A 21214-nucleotide genomic window follows, 5' to 3' on the forward strand; every position below is an offset into this window, starting at 1 on the left:
ATCACCTCATTCCAATCTCCGCCAACCACACATACCACTTCTGAGAATTCGGTCCAGACGGCGGTGATCTTCTCCACCAGTGCCCAGGACATCGGGGCGGGGCATACACGCTCCCAAACACCACCCAGTCACTCCCTATTTGCCCCTTAGCAAAGACATAACGTCCCTGAGCATCTGTCCACACCCTATCATGTGTGTACGGGACACGCTTATGCACTAGGATAGCTACACCCCAAGACCCCTGTGTGAAACCCGCATGAAAGACCTGGGTATACCCATACCTCTGGAGGCAGGGAGTCTTCGTACCTAGCAGGTGCGTCTCCTGCAAGAGCAGTATGTCTGCAGCCACTCGCTTGGCGTATCGCAGGAGCGCCCCCGCTTAATTTTATCTAGGGCCCCCCTATCATTCCAACTTACTACCTTAACGGTACCCAGCTGCGCAGTATCTTGTGCCATACCTCTTGCTCCAGACGTACCATGGGAAACATGTGGTCAACAATAACCATAAAAACTTCCAATACCCCGTGGCCCTCCCTCCCCCCAAACCCATACCTCAAAAACATTGAAGCACCTGTCGCGGTGGAACTCGCCTCCAGGCTCCAACTGGGAACCCCGGGTCGTCCCATCCAATGGATCCCCCCCAACCGCCCAAAACAACCGGTGCGCCGCCCATACTACACTACCCGCACCCCATAAGTCCCGTATCCCCCCCGATCCCACTCCCCAAAAATACAGAGGCCGCAGGGCCAGTCACTATGCCGAACTGTCCGGTAGTACCCCTTCAACTGCTCCACCCACCCACGGAGCCAGTCCCAGACACCGAGCCACGGGATCGGGAGCGCCTCCGGGATCTAGAACGCCTGGGGTGCTTCCCTTTCGACTTTTGACTGTCCTGAACCGCATCAGCAGCCTCGTTGTTAGTCCCCCAGCCCGGGGGCGACTGTGGCCTAAGGCGTACATTTTCATCCGTCCATTTAAAGACCTCCTCAGGTGAATCAAAAAAATGCGTTCGGAACCTGTAGACCACCCGCAGCCTGGCCGGGTACAGAAGAGCATAAGGCAGCTTCAGGGCACGAAGCCGGGCCTTTGTCGCCACAAGGACTGTCGTTGTTGCTGCACCAGACGGGTATAGTCCGGGAATATAAGAATGCGTGTGTTCTCAAACAACAGGGGCTCCTTCGCCCTGGCCTGCTTCAGGATTACTTCACGGTCATGGTAGTTCAGTATTTTGGCAATCACAGTCCGAGGACGAGAGCCCGGCGGCGGTTTCTGCGCCAGGGCCCTGTGCGCCCGCTCCACCACAAAACAGCGGGAGAGGGCGTCCGATGGCACCCAGCTCTCCAGCCATCTCGACAAGAACCGCTCCATGTCCCCCCCTTCACAGCCCTCCGGAAAACCCACAAAGCGCAGATTGTTCCGTCGGGCCCTCCCCTCCGCATCTTCCACTCGCTCCGCCAGGCCCTTCTGCACCACTTCCAACGCCTTGACTCGCTTCTTAAGTGTCCCCACGTCGTCTTCCACCCCAGAGACCCTTGTCTCGGCCTCCGTGATACGATCCACAGCATTCCGCAGGTCCTGGCCGAGCAGCGTGACATCCGCTCCCACAGCCCCGATTTTGGCGTCCAGCATGTCTCTTGACTGCGTAATTGCAGCCATCAGCTCCGCATTGCTGGGCCCACCTGGCTGCGACGTGCTCGGGACTGCTGCAGTCGCCCCATGACCCGTGAACTTGTCTATCGGGCCCAGTTAGGCCTGGCCGCCTCCCTTGCCGTCTCTCGTCATCGTGGGTCGCGGGCTGCGGCCCATCCCGGTCGCACTCTCCGCCGCCGCGAGGGCCGCCCCCCCGGTAGCAATATGGTGGACCGTCCCTCGCCGCCACTCTCTTCCAGCACCTCTACTGGATCGCCCCGGTGGGCAGGTGAGCCGAGGAATACCCCCTCCAGTTGTTTACCCTCCATCCGAGGGCCACCAAGCAGCACCACCTCTATCACACCGTCAGGTAGGGGGAAAGGGGCGGGGGGAAAAGGATCTGGCCACCGCAGCCCGATCTAGCTGCCGAGACCCCCGCCGCCCCAGCAACCCGTCCGTCTGCCAGCCTTCTCAACGCACACCCCAGAGAGCCCCTCCGCGGTGCGGGATCGCCCGTGTTCCCCGTGGTCCGGCTCGACCACCGAACTCTCACTTCCCAGCCACGCCAGCCGCTCCGGTCGTAGAAAGCTCGTGAGGGGGGGCCCCCGGCCGCACTCCCTGCCATGGATCCAGGCCGGACTGCCGAGGACTCGTCGCCCCTCTCCTCCGGGGCCCCAGATGTGACGCGTCCCCTCCTTCTCTTCCAGGCACGGCTGGTGACGGGGGTACAGGGAAGGATCAACGCCCCCCGGCGGCACTCACCCGCACGCCGTCATCCCGCTCCGAGCGCCGCCACCTCTCCCAAGCTGCTCAGATCGCCTCGGGCTCCCAGGCCCCGTGTGGAGCTCCACTGAGGCCTCCTGCGATGGCGGCGCCGCCGCTGCCTCTGCTACGCAAGGGCGCCGCCTCCTCTCCGTCGATAGGCCGCACACGGCCGCAGGATATCACCTCGGGTTCCGCTGGCATCCGGGCCCCGTCCTGCTCACCGGACCACTCTGCAGGGGGGGGCACCGGTCCGCCGCTCCGCCAGCCAGCCGGAAATCAGCGCGGGATCGGGTGGGCAGGATGTCGGGAAGGATTTTGGTATCGGGCGGTGCGAAGTTAGCTCAACGCACGTCCACCATGTCCGCTTGCTAAGCCACGCCCCCGCAAACCTCATTTTTACCTGAAAAAAAATCACTTTTTTCACATATTTTTGTGTGGGAAAGTTGTGGCATCACCGGGCCCACACAAATTTCCCACCACCCAGCGTTTCCCTAAGTCTCCCGATAAAAATGGTGCCTCACTTGTGTGCTTGCCCAGTGTCTTGCACTGCATGTGGCATCGACTTTGGAAAAAAATGCTCTAACCTAGCATTGGGAAGCACAAACAGCTGCTGGTTGCAAGCAGTCATATAGACATATGTGCAGACAAGTGAAATGAAGATAACTGGGAGCTCTCTAGAAAGGAACATGTAAAATACATTTTGGTGATTACCATTGTGTGCCACCCGACCAGAGTTTTGGTGTCTCTCTGTGAAGTTATTACATTCAATATATAACACAGTAACTGACATACAACTAAAACCTGCCAGTACAATTGGTTTTGTTCATGGTTGTTAGCGGTTTAAGAAAAATGAGTAGCAACAATGATTTGTTATAAATAAATAAGATTGTAGATGTTTCAATTCTGAAATTGTGAGGCTGTGAATTAAATTATTGAGGTCTGTGGAAGGAGTTTTGGCCTTCAGTTATGTGTGCTTTATGTTAGCTATGCATGTCCTTTTTCTCTGCACATTTTCAACCTCATCTCATACCTCTTCAGCACCCTCTTTTCACTCCCCCCAAATGCACTTCCTCGCATCTCCCTCACTTCACCACCTCCCAACACATACTGTACTCACTCACATTTAAGCATTTAACTATCTTTTACTTTTGCCTTGTAAAAATCTTGACATCTGTGTACCCCCTTCACACACATTTACACAGAATTTTAATTGCAACTGGAATACACGGCCATTGTTCTGTGTGCTCTGCAGGGAGGCCAACCCAGGGACAGGCACTGCCTCAGCGCCAGAGCTCTCCATCAAAGCCCCTCATAAACACCTTAAAGAGTTACGTAATAATGGGGTAACCCGATAGGCCACTGGACCTGGGTAGCATGTGGTACAAAAGATAATGTCACAGTGGAGAACATTCATATCACATAGAGAAAACAACAAATGATCTATGTTAACAGTGCAAAGTACGACAACACCAATGAAGTCATTCCACCAATGGTTTGTGATTTTAATACATCACAGGAATTGGGATGAATCAAATTGTAAGGTACAATGTATTTCACATTTAAGTATTTTGAAAGGCAGGTGCACACAAAGTGAGGTGACTAGTGCATGGAAGGGATAAGTGAAAGTGATGTGCAAAGGGAAGGTAGAGAGCATATATACATCAACAATCAGTAATGACAACGTATCCTGCCAGATATCTGGCATATGCATAAATGACAAATCATTAAAACAAACAAATGATGGACGGAATGCTGACAATGCAGACATTCTCCCCCAGTCAAGAGATCTGGGTTAAATCCATCGTTCTTTTGCCCACTACGCCACCCCAGTTCAGACATGGCCATATGCAAATCAGTCTTGACCCTGTGCCTCATGGGAACAGTCCAGCCCGAACTGCCAAGCCATGTCTTCCCTGGACCGGAATCAAGCATCCTAGGACCGGTTTCTGGCTATCAGCCATCATCAGCCAGGATAGCTTGACTCCAGTGGCGTAGTGAGCACGGGTCCCACGTCTGGGAATGCCCATCCCACTTAGGGCGAAAAGCGTTAAAACAAACAAATGATGGACGGAATGCTGACAATGCAGACATTCTCCCCCAGTCAAGAGATCTGGGTTAAATCCATCGTTCTTTTGCCCACTACGCCACCCCAGTTCAGACATGGCCATATGCAAATCAGTCTTGACCCTGTGCCTCATGGGAACAGTCCAGCCCGAACTGCCAAGCCATGTCTTCCCTGGACCGGAATCAAGCATCCTAGGACCGGTTTCTGGCTATCAGCCATCATCAGCCAGGATAGCTTGACTCCAGTGGCGTAGTGAGCACGGGTCCCACGTCTGGGAATGCCCATCCCACTTAGGGCGAAAAGCGTTAAAACAAACAAATGATGGACGGAATGCTGACAATGCAGACATTCTCCCCCAGTCAAGAGATCTGGGTTAAATCCATCGTTCTTTTGCCCACTACGCCACCCCAGTTCAGACATGGCCATATGCAAATCAGTCTTGACCCTGTGCCTCATGGGAACAGTCCAGCCCGAACTGCCAAGCCATGTCTTCCCTGGACCGGAATCAAGCATCCTAGGACCGGTTTCTGGCTATCAGCCATCATCAGCCAGGATAGCTTGACTCCAGTGGCGTAGTGAGCACGGGTCCCACGTCTGGGAATGCCCATCCCACTTAGGGCGAAAAGCGTAACCCGATAGGCCACTGGACCTGGGTAGCATGTGGTACAAAAGATAATGTCACAGTGGAGAACATTCATATCACATAGAGAAAACAACAAATGATCTATGTTAACAGTGCAAAGTACGACAACACCAATGAAGTCATTCCACCAATGGTTTGTGATTTTAATACATCACAGGAATTGGGATGAATCAAATTGTAAGGTACAATGTATTTCACATTTAAGTATTTTGAAAGGCAGGTGCACACAAAGTGAGGTGACTAGTGCATGGAAGGGATAAGTGAAAGTGATGTGCAAAGGGAAGGTAGAGAGCATATATACATCAACAATCAGTAATGACAACGTATCCTGCCAGATATCTGGCATATGCATAAATGACAAATCATAACATAATGAAATAGATGCAGGTATACACTCTCTGTCATCTATGTTTGACAAACAAATAAAACACTGTTGATGTTTCGACCCCTATATAGACCAGCAAACTTCGCTCCTTGAGAGTGGGGTCTTCATCAGGACTGAGTTTTAGGGAGGTAGTGGGGACCTACGGATAATAGGATGAAGTTAATGCGGTGGTGTGTCAGTTGTGAACGTATCTAACAGTAATACTACTAAGGATAAATTACCATTTACAGCGAGAAAACTTCAGGATGAGAGTTTGATAGGTGGGCCATGTAGGCTCCTGCGGGGGAAAGGGAGACATAAAAGAAAGAACCACTAGGATCGGTACTTCCTCTAGAGGGTATGAGGAGTATGAAAACAGGACAGCAATTATCAAAAACGTACTCAGAGTTAGCGCAGGAAATCGTGGTAAGTAGGCCAAGGTTGATCAGTTACCTATGGCTGAAAAGAAAGTATGTGCCATGTCAGAATAAATGCCACTATTGCTACAACGAGTTAAAGCAAAAAGAGATAAAAGTGGTGACTTTAAATATAACTGCGCATAAGCAAACATGTCGGATTTACCTTGTATGCCACATATAAAGGCATATTACACCTTACTAGTAAAAATGCCACCTGCGTGTTTATATTTAAAGAAGGCATGATAACGCGGTGATTGCAACGCAGGTGATTACATCAGACACATTTATATGGAAGAAGCGCTAATGTGCGTTTAAAAGCAGGGAAAATAAATCGTTAGATGGGAACTGACTAAACAGATACATTGTAGTCAGCGAAAGGAACAAAAGCGCGTCTAAATTAACTGACAGCGCGTTTGAAATCCTTCATTTATTGAATGGCTACATTGGAACCAGCGTGAAAAACAAACGCGCGTCTGAAATGTCCGAGAGTGTATACCTGCATCTATTTCATTATGTTATGATTTGTCATTTATGCATATGCCAGAAATCTGGCAGGATAGGTTGTCATCACTGATTGTTGATGTATATATGCGCACTACCTTCCCTTTGCACATCACTTTCACGTATCCCTTCTATGCACTAGTCACCTCACTTTGTATGCACCTGCCTTTCAAAATAATTAAATGTGAAATACATTGTACCTTACAATTTGATTCATTCCAATTCCTGTGATGTATTAAAATCACAAACCATTGGTGGAATGAGTTCATTGGTGTTGTCGTACTTTGCACTGTTAACATAGATCATTTGTTGTTTTCTCTATGCGATATGAATGTTCTCCACTGTGACATTATCTTTTGTACCACCTTATAAACACCTGGCACAACTCGGAGTATGCACTATACAAGAGTATTAAGATTCATCAAAAAAATAAAGAAATACAATATGATGAAATAGCCAGCCTTCTTGGGAAATGCAACATTAAGTAAAACATTAAATAAAAGAGGAGCTAAATCACTGACACGTTACGTTAACGTTTCTAACACTGAATATTCGTAAATCAATCCATGCTTTTTGGCATTAGAGTTAAGGGGATGAAGATAAGGCCAGTTTTAACGTCATACAGCACGTAACTGTCTTTACTTTAAGCACATATTTCTCCCTTTGCGATTGACTCGCATATTTGGATCAACTTTGCAAGGGAATAAAAACACTGTTCGTCTTGTGGATCAATTTCGGGGGTAAAAAATAAAGAATCACCACTGCTAAAGGCGCCAGCGACCTGCAGCCAGGGCCTGGGCTGTCACAGTGTGGAAGGTTAGCGCAACCAGGAGTCTCAGCACAATAGACATTACAGATCATTATAGCACTTACCACAACCGACGACAAGGCTCCAAGTCACACGTGCTTGCATCCAGTCCTACCGTGTGACGAATGGGAAATGGTGGGCTCTATGCCTGTGAATGATAGACGTCTGGCCTAAGGCAGGGATGTAGACTCAGACACCCGAAACTGTGACCCGACAGTACCACTGGCCTACAGTAGATACCACCATAGAGTATAATGGCAATGAAGGGCTTTAGTAAGCCGTGCGTCACATTGCAGAAAGTTGATTTACTGCCTGGCTTCCGACTCCTGCTCCGAAGCGGGGCCAGGCAAGCAGCCTGAGACAGACAGCCCAGACTAAAATACATCGATTTGTTTAGAGATAGAATAATATTTCTAAATAAATCGATCTATTTATTATTTTTTGGTGGTAAATATGCAGGAATTTCAGTGGAGCGCAGCCTCAGAGTCCTAATGGAGAAGCCACCCTTGTATCTGATACGACAAAGTAAAGCTTGGGACACAGGGGAGACGCTGTGATAAATTATGAGAACAAAAACATTAACTTATGTATGTATTCTACTATTTTCATACTGCTGATACAGAGGAATGCCTGTTTGGTGAGCGATGCTGGATGAGAATAAACAGATTTCTAAATCTGCTTAAATACCGCCACAGCATGTATTTTCCATAAATGCTTTAACGAAAAACAAGAACTTGAAAAGTGAATGTAACAATGTGGATATAACGACGATGTAACGGATTGTTGATAATATGCCTGAAAATATACAAATTAATAATTAACAAATATATATGCAAATCATGGTCTCTGTTATGATTCTCTAATAACAGAGGATGAGTATGACTTGGAAACAATTCAAAAGCTGACATAAAGAGGGGTCAGAGGCCGGATTGGAGATGAGACGCATTAAGCAGATTTTGAGTCTGGTGGAAAGTGAGCAGCCAGGTATAAAATCTTCAGAGAACTGTTCTTCTTCCGGTATTTCAGCAAGATCAGTGTCCTTGTCATATTCCTGTGAATCTACAACACATGAGTCACTATTTGTAGGAAGAAAATAGAAAGTGTGTCTGGGTAGTATGTGCTTATCATTTCAGACATGATCGTGAACCCCTTTACACCTGATGTGATGAAAGGATCAAACAATGGACCACTCTTATGTGAGCCCTTTAATTTGGCTAGCATCACGTACCTGTGGCAGGATGTGATGGTTTAAAGCCTTTCCCTCTCAAAACAGGCTTTTGATTAGAACCTAATCTCCAGCTGTAAAATCAACCACCTCTACACTACATCTTCCATCATAATACTTATACTTCTTGTAGAAATCCTTTCGGCTTTCTTCCTTACCTTCTCTTCATTAAATCTACGTTTCTGAGCACCCCCCAACTTCAAATAACCATCCTGGTGTCAGCCTGGAGTTGGTCTTTCTATTCCTCTGATACACAATAATCGACCTGTTCACTCGGCGAAAATATTATTCATTTACCTATTCATTAAACACTTTTTAAAGCAAGTGGTTGCACCATCTATGCTATGTATAGGTATGTTTCACCAGTAAAAACACTTTCAACAAAAGGAGTGTCTCCAAACCCAGATTCTGTGTCTCTATCACCCCTAAGTGATGAAATAGATGGTGAAAAAAGTGTGGAAAATGGAGTGATGGTGCCTCACGGTAGCACCACCATGGAGGATAAAGCAGGAAGGTACTCACCTGCTACCTCAGATCTCATCATCAGCTACCACCACTCCAGAAAATGAAAAAGTGCTGGGAGAAAATGAATGGGTAACAACCCACAGGACAGAGTGCTAGGGTGTGTGAAAGAAAAAGCTGTGCTATGACAACTATATACAACTGTGAGCTAGTACACACTGGCTTGCTAGTTTATTCTGTGCTGTGTGTCTACTCTTATAAAAATGCCGACATGTTTCATTGCCTAAGGGTAAACTCACAGCAATTTCTTCAGGGCATGGGGTATTTAACAATCCACCCTGCACCATCACTTGTCTTGTTAAAAACTCGGGATAATGCCCGACGCGGGCATACCTTCACCCTAGAGCATATGTGTGTGTCACTCTGATCACTCTTTCAAGGCTCCTTCTGACAACTCCTACAGTGAGTCGTGAATATGTGCGTGTCCGGCTTCAGCTCGGCACCATTTCAAATTCTATTCCTCAACAACCTGAAAGTAGTATCCACAGGCATCAGCAGTATTATGTTAAATCCACACCTTGTCACAATCACAAGTCACAATATCCTTGCCAATAGCCAGAGCAGTCTGTATACAGTCCTTCAGTACTCTAGAAATCCTCTTTACAAGCCCGTTGGTCTGAGCTCTATGTGAATCCACAGTTTAATGAACAGCGTCAACTTTGGCAAGAAGCGCTCCATGCTTTCGGAAACAAACTGTACTTCCATATCCATTATCATTATTTTCGGACCTCCACCAAAAACACTTACAGTATTGGGTCTCTCATATAATGAACCCCTTTCAATAACTAATTCACAATCAAGTTCTATAAAGGTTCATGTAAACTCATCAATGGTCCCCCAATGTACACCACAACCATTTCCTATGGTCCATCAGGGAAACAAACACCTTTTTGATCCAAAGCAGGACAGCAAAAAGGTCACCTCAACACTTTATTTGTGGATGTTATGTCTAAATGGCCCTCGTGCTAAATGTATCACTCTCACGTAATAGAAAAGGCGGAATACAGAAGGCGGAATAAACTTTTTGTTCTTCAGAAACAAGGCTACAAACGTTTACTTCATCCCTGAGATGCTTAACATAGGGACCCGAAGGATACTGAACTTTCACCTTCTTTTAAAACATCTTTCTAACAACCTCAATTCGCTCTTGTGATTTAATACAGCCTTTGCATAATTCTACAGCATCTACCCATGCAACCTCAGACTCAGGCTCCTAGCTTTCACCGTTCAGTTATCTTACGATGACCTTCGTGAAGACTTTTCTACAGACATGGTTATAATGAGAATTTACATGATGAATTTTATATGTGATTATTTGTTTTAGCTTTTATGTATGGCTTTAATTAACTAAGACATGGATAAACTTGAATTTGATTTGAGTCACATGGACATACAAGAGAAAGCAAACGCAAGCGCTTACAGATCCATAACATGACTTACCTGGGCTGTGGGTATACTTCAAGTTATGCACACCTTCCTGCTTATCCAGAGTTAAATGCTCAGGAATTTTACTACAGATGAAGCATAACTTCCTTGAGAAAATAGCAAGGCACGATGGCGTGAGTGAAACACTTGTCGGCACGTGTGAACTCAGATGTATGAACTCTATTAGCTGTACAGTGAATTGAGACATTCTTATTTCATGAAAATTAACATTACAGGAGTATCCATTTGACAGTATTTCACGGTTGAGGGCTCCCTTGCCTCCGACAACTGGAGCATATCTCATTCATGGGTAAAGGGTTAAGCCAAACAGAGCCTCACACCGACACTCACTGTTCAGAGCTCTAACCACAAGCAAATATTGGTGCATTTCAACCACTGGGTCAACCAAAACAACCCTGACAGTTCTAACACAGTCTGATCTAAGGTAGAACAGACCTTGCAAATTGCACACACTGTCACAAAGTCACTGGCAGGATGAAGGAGAATATGGAGGCTATGCACTCCATCCGAGCACTTCATCGTAACATTCAGGTCTTTTAGCACTTCCTTGTGGCTGCAATCGTCTACGGGCTTTGGGAAGGATGCACACACAATAGGCTGACAAGGGTTCTCGCAACCTTTGCAGGAGGCTAATTACTCTTTGCAAAGCAGGTAATCATATTGAGCCTCGAATTTCAACTTCTGATAATGGTGGGGTCTCCTCTGATGAGTGTCTACACTGGGGTGCCAGATCGTGTTGTGAAAATCCACATTTCCAGTGCTGGGCTTCCCTTTCACATATCACAGTCTCAGGTGTGTAGGTTCAATTGAACCACCCCAAGACTACAACTCCCAGAACACGGTCTTATGTTAAATTAAAGACAAAGACTCAATATGTGCTGCTTGCCAATATGGCAAATCCATGCCTTCTCTAACCTCTGGCTGACCCATCTTTCTCCTTCCCACAGGCACAAGATTCACAGCGCGGAGGGACTAGTTATTGTCGAAGGCAGTGGATGTGGCCTGAAATTCATCTATAATCACCACAAATTCAAAGTGGACCCTGAATAGCAAATTTAGCCGTCAGTAAATAATAACCTAAGTTCTCTCCATCTCTCACTTCTCATTACTTTACCACACCACTAAGAACTGCGATCAATGACACAATAAGAACGCAACCCTGGGCAATGACACACGACACCAAGAACTTTCCACATAGGTTTCGTGCAAGTACAACATCCTTTCGACCAAACATTCCTCCACGCTGAAGTCTACTACCCATCCAATAATGTGCTTCAGCACCCAAAAAAGGGGCACAAAGCTGTATTCAAATGAAAACCTACTACAACAGGCAGGCTTTGTGGAAGGCAAAGGTCAAACTTCACAAAATACTCTAGTGCTACGCTGAATACATGGAGTTACAACATGCTTGTCACAAAAGGTCATCAGAATACAGCCATTGGAAACATTGCTTATATATGTTACGGTCCCTAATGTAAGGCTGTGGATGCATGTTCAAAACCTATCCAAAGTGTATTAAACATTTTATTAGTAAAACTTTCTGGGGAAATAATACCCGTATCTAACGATATCCATTAGGGGGCTGACTAACATTTTAAAAACTTTATGAAGTTGGGAATGCATTCTGTGCAGGTTTAATTCATTCCAATTATGCTAAAATTGGGATTTTTCGAGTTTTTAAAAACTGTCCAGAATTTTCCACAGAGATCTGGTGCAGGTCGTAGATTTCCATGGTGCCCACATTCCACTAACCTTCCTCAGCAGACTGTCTGCAAGGTAGGAGGAAGCTTTCCAAAGTCAGGGTATAACTATAAAGTCAAGATTTATGGGCTTTCGCAAACTTCTGCAAGACCATATCGCACAATAATCAATTGAATTTTAAAGAAGCATTCCTTGAAATATACAAAACAGAGAACATGCGCATCCCAAGCGTAAGGTTTACACCAGGGCCTCCTCATTCATACATGTTGTTATATACAACTTCTTGAGATTTAAAAGGCAAGTGAGTTTGTTTCCACTATTATGAGCCCAGAGTTGAAAAAGGTATTTACAATCCCACGAGCAGACTATGGTGAGAAAGTAAAGAGAGATATGTATGTGTGTGTTTATTATTAGGCTGCGCCGTTCTGTAATGTGCAAAACTGAAGTACGCACAGAAAACGTCCATGACACACACAAACACAGAGCTTGACAGAAGTGTAAGAAAGGAGCCGCCTTACCTTTACTGTGTGCCTGCAGCATGGAACCCTCCCGGGCAAAACTCAACCAGTGGCAGGGACTAGGCGGAGCGAACTGAGCATGCGCAGGAACCGCCCAAGATCAGGAAACTGTGGGGCATTCCACTGGGAAGAATGTTGTTCGGGATTTGTCATGTAAATCAGGCGAGAAAAATTAACATGGATCCAGGCATGAAACTGTAACTCCCAGTGGTGGATTCATGCCTATATAGATTTGTTTCGGGAGAAACGGTTGACGTTTGATGTCATATTTGGTTGAGTCCGATATCATCCTGGAGACCGAGACGAGCTTTTCTCCAAGGTAACAATGGCAAAGGTGGTGTTAGGTTTTTACCCTCCAGGGCGCATATCTCTACCCTTCAACGCCATAATTGAATAGGTTGTGAACCGAACTCCCTGGGCGGAGCAGGTGCATGTGAGAGTAGCTCCACCAACGCAGAGAGCTTTCAGTTTTTGCATTCTGCTGCTTGTTGGCCAGAATGTAAGTCTTTGCTACAGAGCAAGAGCCCGTAGGTCCGCGCATGAGTAGGCCATCAACTCCAAGATTTTTCTTTCATTCTAAGGCTAGTAGTAATAGTTTTCTAATAGGATAGCTATCACTACAAATCCCAGAATAGACCAAAAAACTTATCCACAGGACGAGTTATTGCCACATGTAACTGGGAAGCTTGAGAGCTGGTTGAACGTGTCATACATGGAGACTAGCTAGCTGATAGCATTGTTAGTTTTTCGCTGTGTAATTCTATCCGCCCTAAGGTTATTGGATGAATCCATGAAGGTTATTAGATGACTTCATGGAACCAAGGATAATATGTTCTTGGTATAGGGTTTTGTATAACAATCTAATGCATTCTGGGCCTTGTAGTCCGGAGTCACTTCAGTTGAAATGCCACTGTTGATAACGATGATCTGTTAAAAAAAAAAAAAAGCACAAGGCCAGAGACATGAAGTCATGTGGTACCGTTAATCTGTCCCTTGGCTCCACATTTATTATATCAAATTCAAATTCAAATATCTTTATTCGGGTATTTGAGAATATCCATAAAAGATGCACATCATAAAACAATCTTACTTTAGTTAAAAACTTCAATCATTATACATAAAACACGTAAAATCGACAATGATAAAACCCCACTGTACATGGGAGTAAAAAACAGGACAGTCAAGTACTATAATCCATTATATGCGACTTTCTCACACAATTAGTATATTTTATGTACATTTAAACTGGGGAGCGACCCTAACAGTTAGTCCTCTCCTCTGGTGTTTCTTAGTCTAACTGCCAATCGCAAAAAGTGCACAGTGCTAAATAATACAAAGGGGTCAGCGGAGAGTTTAAGAAATAAAAGGGCCACTTTAGCCTGTCTGATTTTGGAGCGTTTCAGAATGGTTTTTAAAAACCGTGTCCTTGGGTAGGCATAAAATGGGCAAATTAGGACGAAATGAAGGGTATCTTGCGGAGATCGTAGATCGCAGCCGCAACACCCTTTTATGCTTACATCGCTTGCAAAACCAGCTGGGACTGATAGGATATGGTGCAAAAGGTTTAGCCTGAATCTTGTCATCAGGAATCTATCCTGTCTATTGTGTATATTGGACAGGTAAAATTCCATGCCCACACAAGTTTTTGTGAGCTGGTATTGTCTTACGGTGCTTTTCCGCCCTTCCCTTTCCTCTCTAACCCTGGCTGAATATCGTAGGAAGTCTGCCTTTATGACACCCTTGTCTCTGTTAGCTAGTGTGGAGGGATCATTAAAGAAATTGGCATTTATTATATCATTTTCATTCTACACTACATTTCCAGTTCCTTGGGTAGTGGTGGAGCAGGTAAAACAAAATGTTGTATACCTTCTCTATGTTGCATGATAAAATACTAATTACGTAACTCTTTTTGATATTAACTTGTATTAACTGTTTTGAGTATTAACACTAATCAAACTTGCATCTTAATAAACACAAATTACTCAAGGGACTAAAAGCTAATTGCATGGCAAATAATTCTAATGATTATCTGTGGTACGCATATTAACTGTAGAATGCGTTGTGATAGAGATTTGCATGATTTATGTTGCCTTGTAACAGTTTGCGTTCCTGGTATAGCGGAATGGTGAGTATTATTGCTTTAAATGTTGCTATAAGCTAGGAAAATACTAATAATGGGATTAGTGTGGGTTAAACATTAGATTCTTCATTTCCGTATATTAATTACTTTTTATGTTTGTTTTGCTTAAGTTGGCATTCAGGCCTACTAGGCCGAAATATTCAAAATGGAGTTCGGAAGTGGCCACTGTCGTGTGAGTGCGATGTCTACTGCGCAGACTCGGATTGCTCTGAAGATCTCCAGGCGTCCTCTGACCAGGGCACAATGTTCCTCGTCAAGGATAGGAACGTGGATGACTGCCAAAATTCAGCTAGTGTGAATGACAGAAAAGACAATGACAACCTATACTCAGAGGTCAACATGTTGATACTTCGGAACTGTTCGCATGAGAAGTATACAAGCCAAAGGATGACCTATTTGATTCCCAGAGAACCAAGAAATATGGGAGTAACGTACCATATTACAAATTTGAAGGGCTTAGCCAATCGGAGTGTTTAGATTTTAGAAATTGTTGCAGGTTATCTTAGAATTTATTATAAAAGGGGAACTTAGACGAGGGTAGAGTGCGTTCCAGGAGGGCGTTTCCAAGACTCTGTTGATGACTGCTGATCGACTTGCTTGCACGATTGCTTGGTCCTGTGGATACCTTTGGGACAGAGGCGTTCCGAGCAAAAGAACTTTTCCCGGACTTTAGCCTGCATTCGATTGAGAATTTTACCAGAGGGAATTGATTTATGCAGGGCGGACAGGTTTTGGAAATGGTCACCGATATCAAAATGTAGGTAAATATACTGATATGTCAATTTGTGCTAAATATGAAATGAAATTATGCAGATTTGATTAGATGTTGACGATGCCAATGAAAGTGAATTAATTAGATAAACTAAACCTTTATTAACTGAAAATGAGTTTGTGATTCTTTAAAGGGTATTGATTAAAGGTTCTGAGGCTTTAAATTTGTTTTAGCTGGTTCTAAATCACCATCAACCAGTCCAACTAATTGGTCCATCGACCAAGTGGTGGAGTGCCTTGATGTTAAGGTTAGGAGTCTATCGATACTAAGGGTATTGTGTATATAATGTAAATAATTTTCTTCCTATAGGTAATAAGGTACCCCCACATGTCCAGCGCTTCTTTCCTCCTGGGTGCAGACTTGAGTGAAGTCGTATGAGTGTTGGTGTTATGGGCCCCACCAATGAATGCGTGTATGAATGAGTTAGTGTGATGACGGGTCTGTGACGCAGGGAGGATATGTAAATTGCCCTTTCCGCTGGAGCGGTTTTCTGGTAGCAGATTGATGGTTTTATTGCATTGATTTGGTGATTATTGCTTATTGATTATTGATTTATGTACTAACATTCTATTTTGAGTCGTGTTGCGTTTTATGTTGTTTTTGAAGACTTCCGGGACATAGGAAGTTGGATGCCCTGTAGGTACACGGGGAAAACGTGTGGCAAGTGAAGTCGCACAGTGTATTGTCTCGTCGCCCTGTAGGTACACGGGTAAAACGTGTGGCAAGTGAAGTCGCACAACGCATTGTCTGGTTTCGAGTTGGTAACATTGTCGTTATCGTTAGGGACATATTCTGTGTGAATGTGCGTGCGTGCAATAGCAACAGGTTCTCTCGTGAAACTCTGGCCTTAATTCTCAGGAGCAGTGTAGTCTCCACATGTGTTTTATCCCCAGAGAAACAGTTAGCCTTTTTGCTTGTTAGAAGGGTAAGGTAGAGGGAAGTGCTACTTTATCGGCGAAACAGAATAATTCTGTGGAAGGGCAGAGGTAAGCGCTGCTCTCGAGAAATACAGATTTTGATTGAAGAAAAACGTTTGAAAAGTTTGCCGGAAAATTTTGTAAAGGAGGGGTCAGCAAGAGTAGCGAGACAAGCTGACGTCAGAAATACTGCGCTGGGATTGGCCAGCCATTGAGAGACAAAGTTTCACGGATTGGTTCGCTGGGGTATGCCGCTCTAGGAGTGGAGAATTTCAGTGCGACGTAGATGCTCCAGATTGGTGCGTTAGTGTGAGTCGCGCTGGGATTGGAGAATTACAGAGTGACGTATACGCTCCAGATTGGTGCGTTAGTGTGAGTCGCGCTGTGATTGGACAGCAAACAGAATAGTCGTAGAGAAGCGATTCAAGAAATCCAGTGATTCAAGATTAAAGAATAAGAAAATGATGTATTACGTTCCACCAGAGAAAGAAAAAAAAATTATGGTTTGGAAAAATCAAGAACTTATTTAAAAAGGATAAGCCGATTGTGACTAGAGAGGGACAGTTACTTCCTCCACCGAAATTGCCCGCATCTTTCATGGTAGTGAAATATGGGTACCATACATGTATTTGGCTAGATAATTGGGCAAAGTATACTAAAGAAGATGGAATTCTAGCATTTCCAGAAAGTGGTTCGTTCAGTTTAGCTGTATTAAGGAACTTAAGAGAAAGAATGATGAGATTAGAACCAAGACCTAGACCTACTCAGTTTGAAGCTTTAACGGAATGGGAAGATGAGATGTACGAAAGAGAACGACAACAGAGTGGTGGAAGATATAATTACATGTTTGATAGACAGTGTGGACAGGAAAGTCATGATGACAGGATGAGGAGATGGCGGAGTGCAAACATGGCTGATGGGATGTTCCCGTTGAGAAACGCTGAAGAGACTAGTGGCAGGAAGTGTACAGAAAAGATAAACAATACAGGGTCAGAAGGTTACAAGTATGGTGTGAATGAGTCGGAGGATGATGTGCTCGAGGACATGTTTTATAAACGTATCAACCAAACTCCACGTTGCTGACGCCGAGAGCCCCAGTAAAAGAAACACCACGCAATAAAACTTTTGAGCAAACGCCACCTGATTTAGGGAAAAATAATCCATTTAGAGAATCTGAAAATGCACAACCTGTTAGGTTGGTAAATGAGAATTCAGCTGAGTTGGCTAGAACTACTCTGGAATTAACGGAGAAAATTAGGGAATTAACCAAAAATATGGAAGCCGTAACGGTACCTGTAACTATAGGACCAGTAATGCCTGTCTTTGATAAACAGAAAGATAGCGAGCATTGTTTAACAGTTCCGTACCATAGTAACAAACCAGTCGAGACGGGAAAAAGAGATTCGGGAGAAAATCCATGGGGAAAATTAGTAGGAACCTCAGGGTTAAGTACTCCCGAAAAATCTGACAATGAATCAAAGTCCAGCAAGTAAAACGCTAATGACATCAGAATCACCACCAGAGACCCCAGAGAGAAGTATAGAGCAAATAAGAAATGAAATAATTCCTGTAGGTCCCACTTCTGATGAATTGAGCGACTGGTTAAGGAGTTTACAGCGAAAGGATTCAGAACCTCAACCTTTAGATGTGGCAAAGTTAAAAATAACACTGGAAGAATTAATAGTAGGGACTCTTCCAACTGAAAAATTAAAAGCATATCAGGACGAAGAGTTAATGTTTCTTTGTAAAAGTATAACTTGGAGAGCGAGAAGTTTGCATGAGAAACTGGAAGAAACAGCAAGCGAAATGGATATTGACTTTGAGGAAATAAGAACACTACAGAAATCATATAGAGTAGATTTCTCTGAAAAGGATATCGAAAATTTAAATACTGCAGGAAGGCTGACTCAAATTAAAGAGCTGATTGCCTTACTAAGGAAATGGGGTGATGTAGATAGATTGAAAAGCAGGTGGTTTCGAAAAAGAGATGAGGCAACAGATAAGACCTTTTCAGCGTTCCCGGTAAGAGAAAAGGAGACAGTGGTAACAGAGTGTCCTGTGGGGGGGTTCCCAGGAGGGGGGTATGTGCTTGTTCCTTGGACTAGACAGGACATTTTATCATTCACAAATGATTTTCTAGGACTCTGCGAGAAGCCTGTGGAGTGGTACCGACAAGTAGAAAGATTTGTTAAATTATCAAAAGTACTATGGATAGATTTGAATGGTCTGTTCGATATAATTGTGACGGCAGATCTATGGGCGGAATGTAAAATCACAGTAGGTTGGCCCACCCAAGAGTATCCTAGGGATCCTAAAACAGGTGCCCCTGATCCAGAAGTAATGAGAAAATATGAACAGGTAATTACCTTTTTGAAAAATAAAGTACCTCCAAAAGAAACTGATTGGGTAAAAATTGATAGAACCCACCAGGAAGTAAAATAATCCGTACATGCCTATTATGAGAGATTGCTATTGGCTTTTAAGCAATACAGTGGTGATGAGAAATTGAGTGAGAAGGATTTAAGTCATTTTGTATATCGATTTGTGTATTGGTTGAGACCTGAGGTAAGCGAAATGATTAAACAGCATACAGTGGCTTGGCAGAATAAAAGATAGATGAAGTACTGAGACATGCAAAATATTTTAGTGACGAAATTGAAGCAAAGCAACGCAAGCTAAAAGAGAAGGCTATGTGGGCTCAGGTTAAAGTAGCGGAAAGGCAGGAGGCCCAACTGATTGAACAAGAAAATGGCATGGGCCATGTGAGACAAAAACCTAATATTGGAAAAGGAAAGGAACAGATTAGTTTAGATGAAGCAAAAAAGAAATGGCCATATCATAAATGCGGAAAGGTAGGGCATTGGAATTCAGAGTGTAAATTGCCCCCAAGTGCTAATGGCGATAATGCATCATTGAATCCACAAGTGCAGAATGAGGTGAGTTGTCAACCGCCGCGACAGCAGCAGGTTGTTGCCCAACAGTGTCAGGTGCCAAAGCCACCTTTTCCACAGAACGTAAACCCTCAGAGATACAGTAATGAGACAGGATTCTACACCAAGGAACAGGTAACAAAGCTACCGCACGCTAGTGCTGTTTCGCAGTATTGGCTGCAACGCAATGAGAGTAAGTCAGAAGAGAGGTATTGACGGTGCCGAGGAGAGCAAGAAGAGTGCGTACTTGGCACAACTCTAGAGGTAGACCAGACAGGCCCTTTTGTGGACGGAAAGGTAAATTATGAAAATATTACTTTCCTAGTAGATACTGGTGCTACTCGTTCAACTGTTAGATCAGCTGACGTCAAAAATCTTCCTCTCTCGGATGACACAATCCAAGTAGTTGGAGTCTCGAACAGACAGATAAAAACGTATACTACTGGCCCAGTTAAAGTTAAAATAGGGAAATTTTCTGACATGCACCGCTTTGTCGTGTGCGATACCAGCCCTGTAAATTTGTTAGGGAGGGATTTGTTGTGTAAAATGAATTCTACGATTTTCTGTACTCCGGATGGCATAGCTTTTGAAACTCCTGATGAGGATGTACTGTATAAAATGACCATGGCCAATATGGAACCCGAAGTAACTGAGGCATTTGTTGTATTTGACCCAGAAGAATTGCCTCAGGAATTGAAGAAAACAGTGAAACCAAAGGTATTGGATTTCACAGGAGAAGATATGGGATTGATGAGAAACGTAGACCCTGTAAAGATAACTGTAAAAGAAGGAATAAGTTACCCGAATATTCCCCAATATAAATTGACACCAGAAATAATTGCAGGAGTCCCTCCTATAATAGTCAAAATGATTGAACAAGGTATTTTGAGAGAGATAATGAGCAGTCCATGTAATTCACCAATCATGGGTTTGAAAAAACCTAACAGAACTTTCAGGATAGTGCAAGACCTGAGAAAAGTGAATAAAATTGTTGTACCATGTTGTCCCATTGTACCAAATCCTTCAGTGATCCTATACCAGATTCCTCATGATGCAGAATGGTATACGGTCATCGACCTGTGTCATGCTTTCTTTTCCATCCCATTGCACCCTGACAGCCAACAGATTTGTGCGTTCCGGTTTGGCGAACGTACTTTGGCATGGTGCTGAATCCCACAGGGGTATACAAAAAGTCCATCGATATTTAATCAGATTCTAAAGAAATCCCTGGAGGATTTAAAAATGCCCGAAAGCTCAGTACTCGTTCAATACATCGATGACCTACTGGTGGCATCGAGAAAACGAGAAGCCTGTGTGGTAGATACATTTGCATTATTTAATTATTTGGCGGATGGAGGACCTAAAATATCCCCATCAAAATTACAATTTTGCAAAACGGAATTACAATACTTAGGCCATAAAATTGAGAAAGGTTTGAGAAAAGTGACTGCAGGCAGGATCAGAATAAGAAAAGGAATGAGAGCACCAATGACTCACAGAGAAGTGAGAATGTTTCTTGGAATGGTTGGATACTGCCGTCAGTGGATCAGCAACTTTTCACTGATTGCAAAACCTTTGGTGCAATTGACGAAGAGTGATGTGAAAGATCCCCTTGAATTGAACAAAGAGGAGTTGAAGGCTTTTAAACAATTAAGAGACAGCTTGTGTGAAGCCCCAGCTCTTGGAATGCCTGACTATGAAAAAGAGTTTGAGCTCTATTGCAGTGAGAGAGATGGATGTGCACTTTCTGTGTTAGTACAGAAACATGGAAAATTGAGACGACCAATTGCATATTTTTCAGCTGTACTAGATCCTGTAGCTGTGGCATTGCCTGGTTGTTTGAAAGCAG

General features: G+C 44.2%; 1 protein-coding gene across 1 annotated transcript in view; it reads right to left on the reverse strand.

Annotated features, from left to right (window-relative positions):
* The window catches only part of LOC146829566 (uncharacterized), a 312339-nt gene extending 299624 nt beyond the window's left edge, over positions 1–12715 (reverse strand). Inside the window, exon 1 of the mRNA XM_085608270.1 lies at positions 12607–12715. Coding sequence (XP_085464396.1) covers positions 12607–12628 — 22 coding nt within the window. The 5' untranslated portion in view covers positions 12629–12715. The remainder of the gene's footprint in view (positions 1–12606) is intronic.
* Positions 12716–21214: the final 8499 nt, after the last annotated feature.

This window comes from Triturus cristatus, chromosome 5_2 (genome assembly GCF_964204655.1).
Source record: "Triturus cristatus chromosome 5_2, aTriCri1.1, whole genome shotgun sequence".
NCBI lineage: Eukaryota > Metazoa > Chordata > Amphibia > Caudata > Salamandridae > Triturus > Triturus cristatus.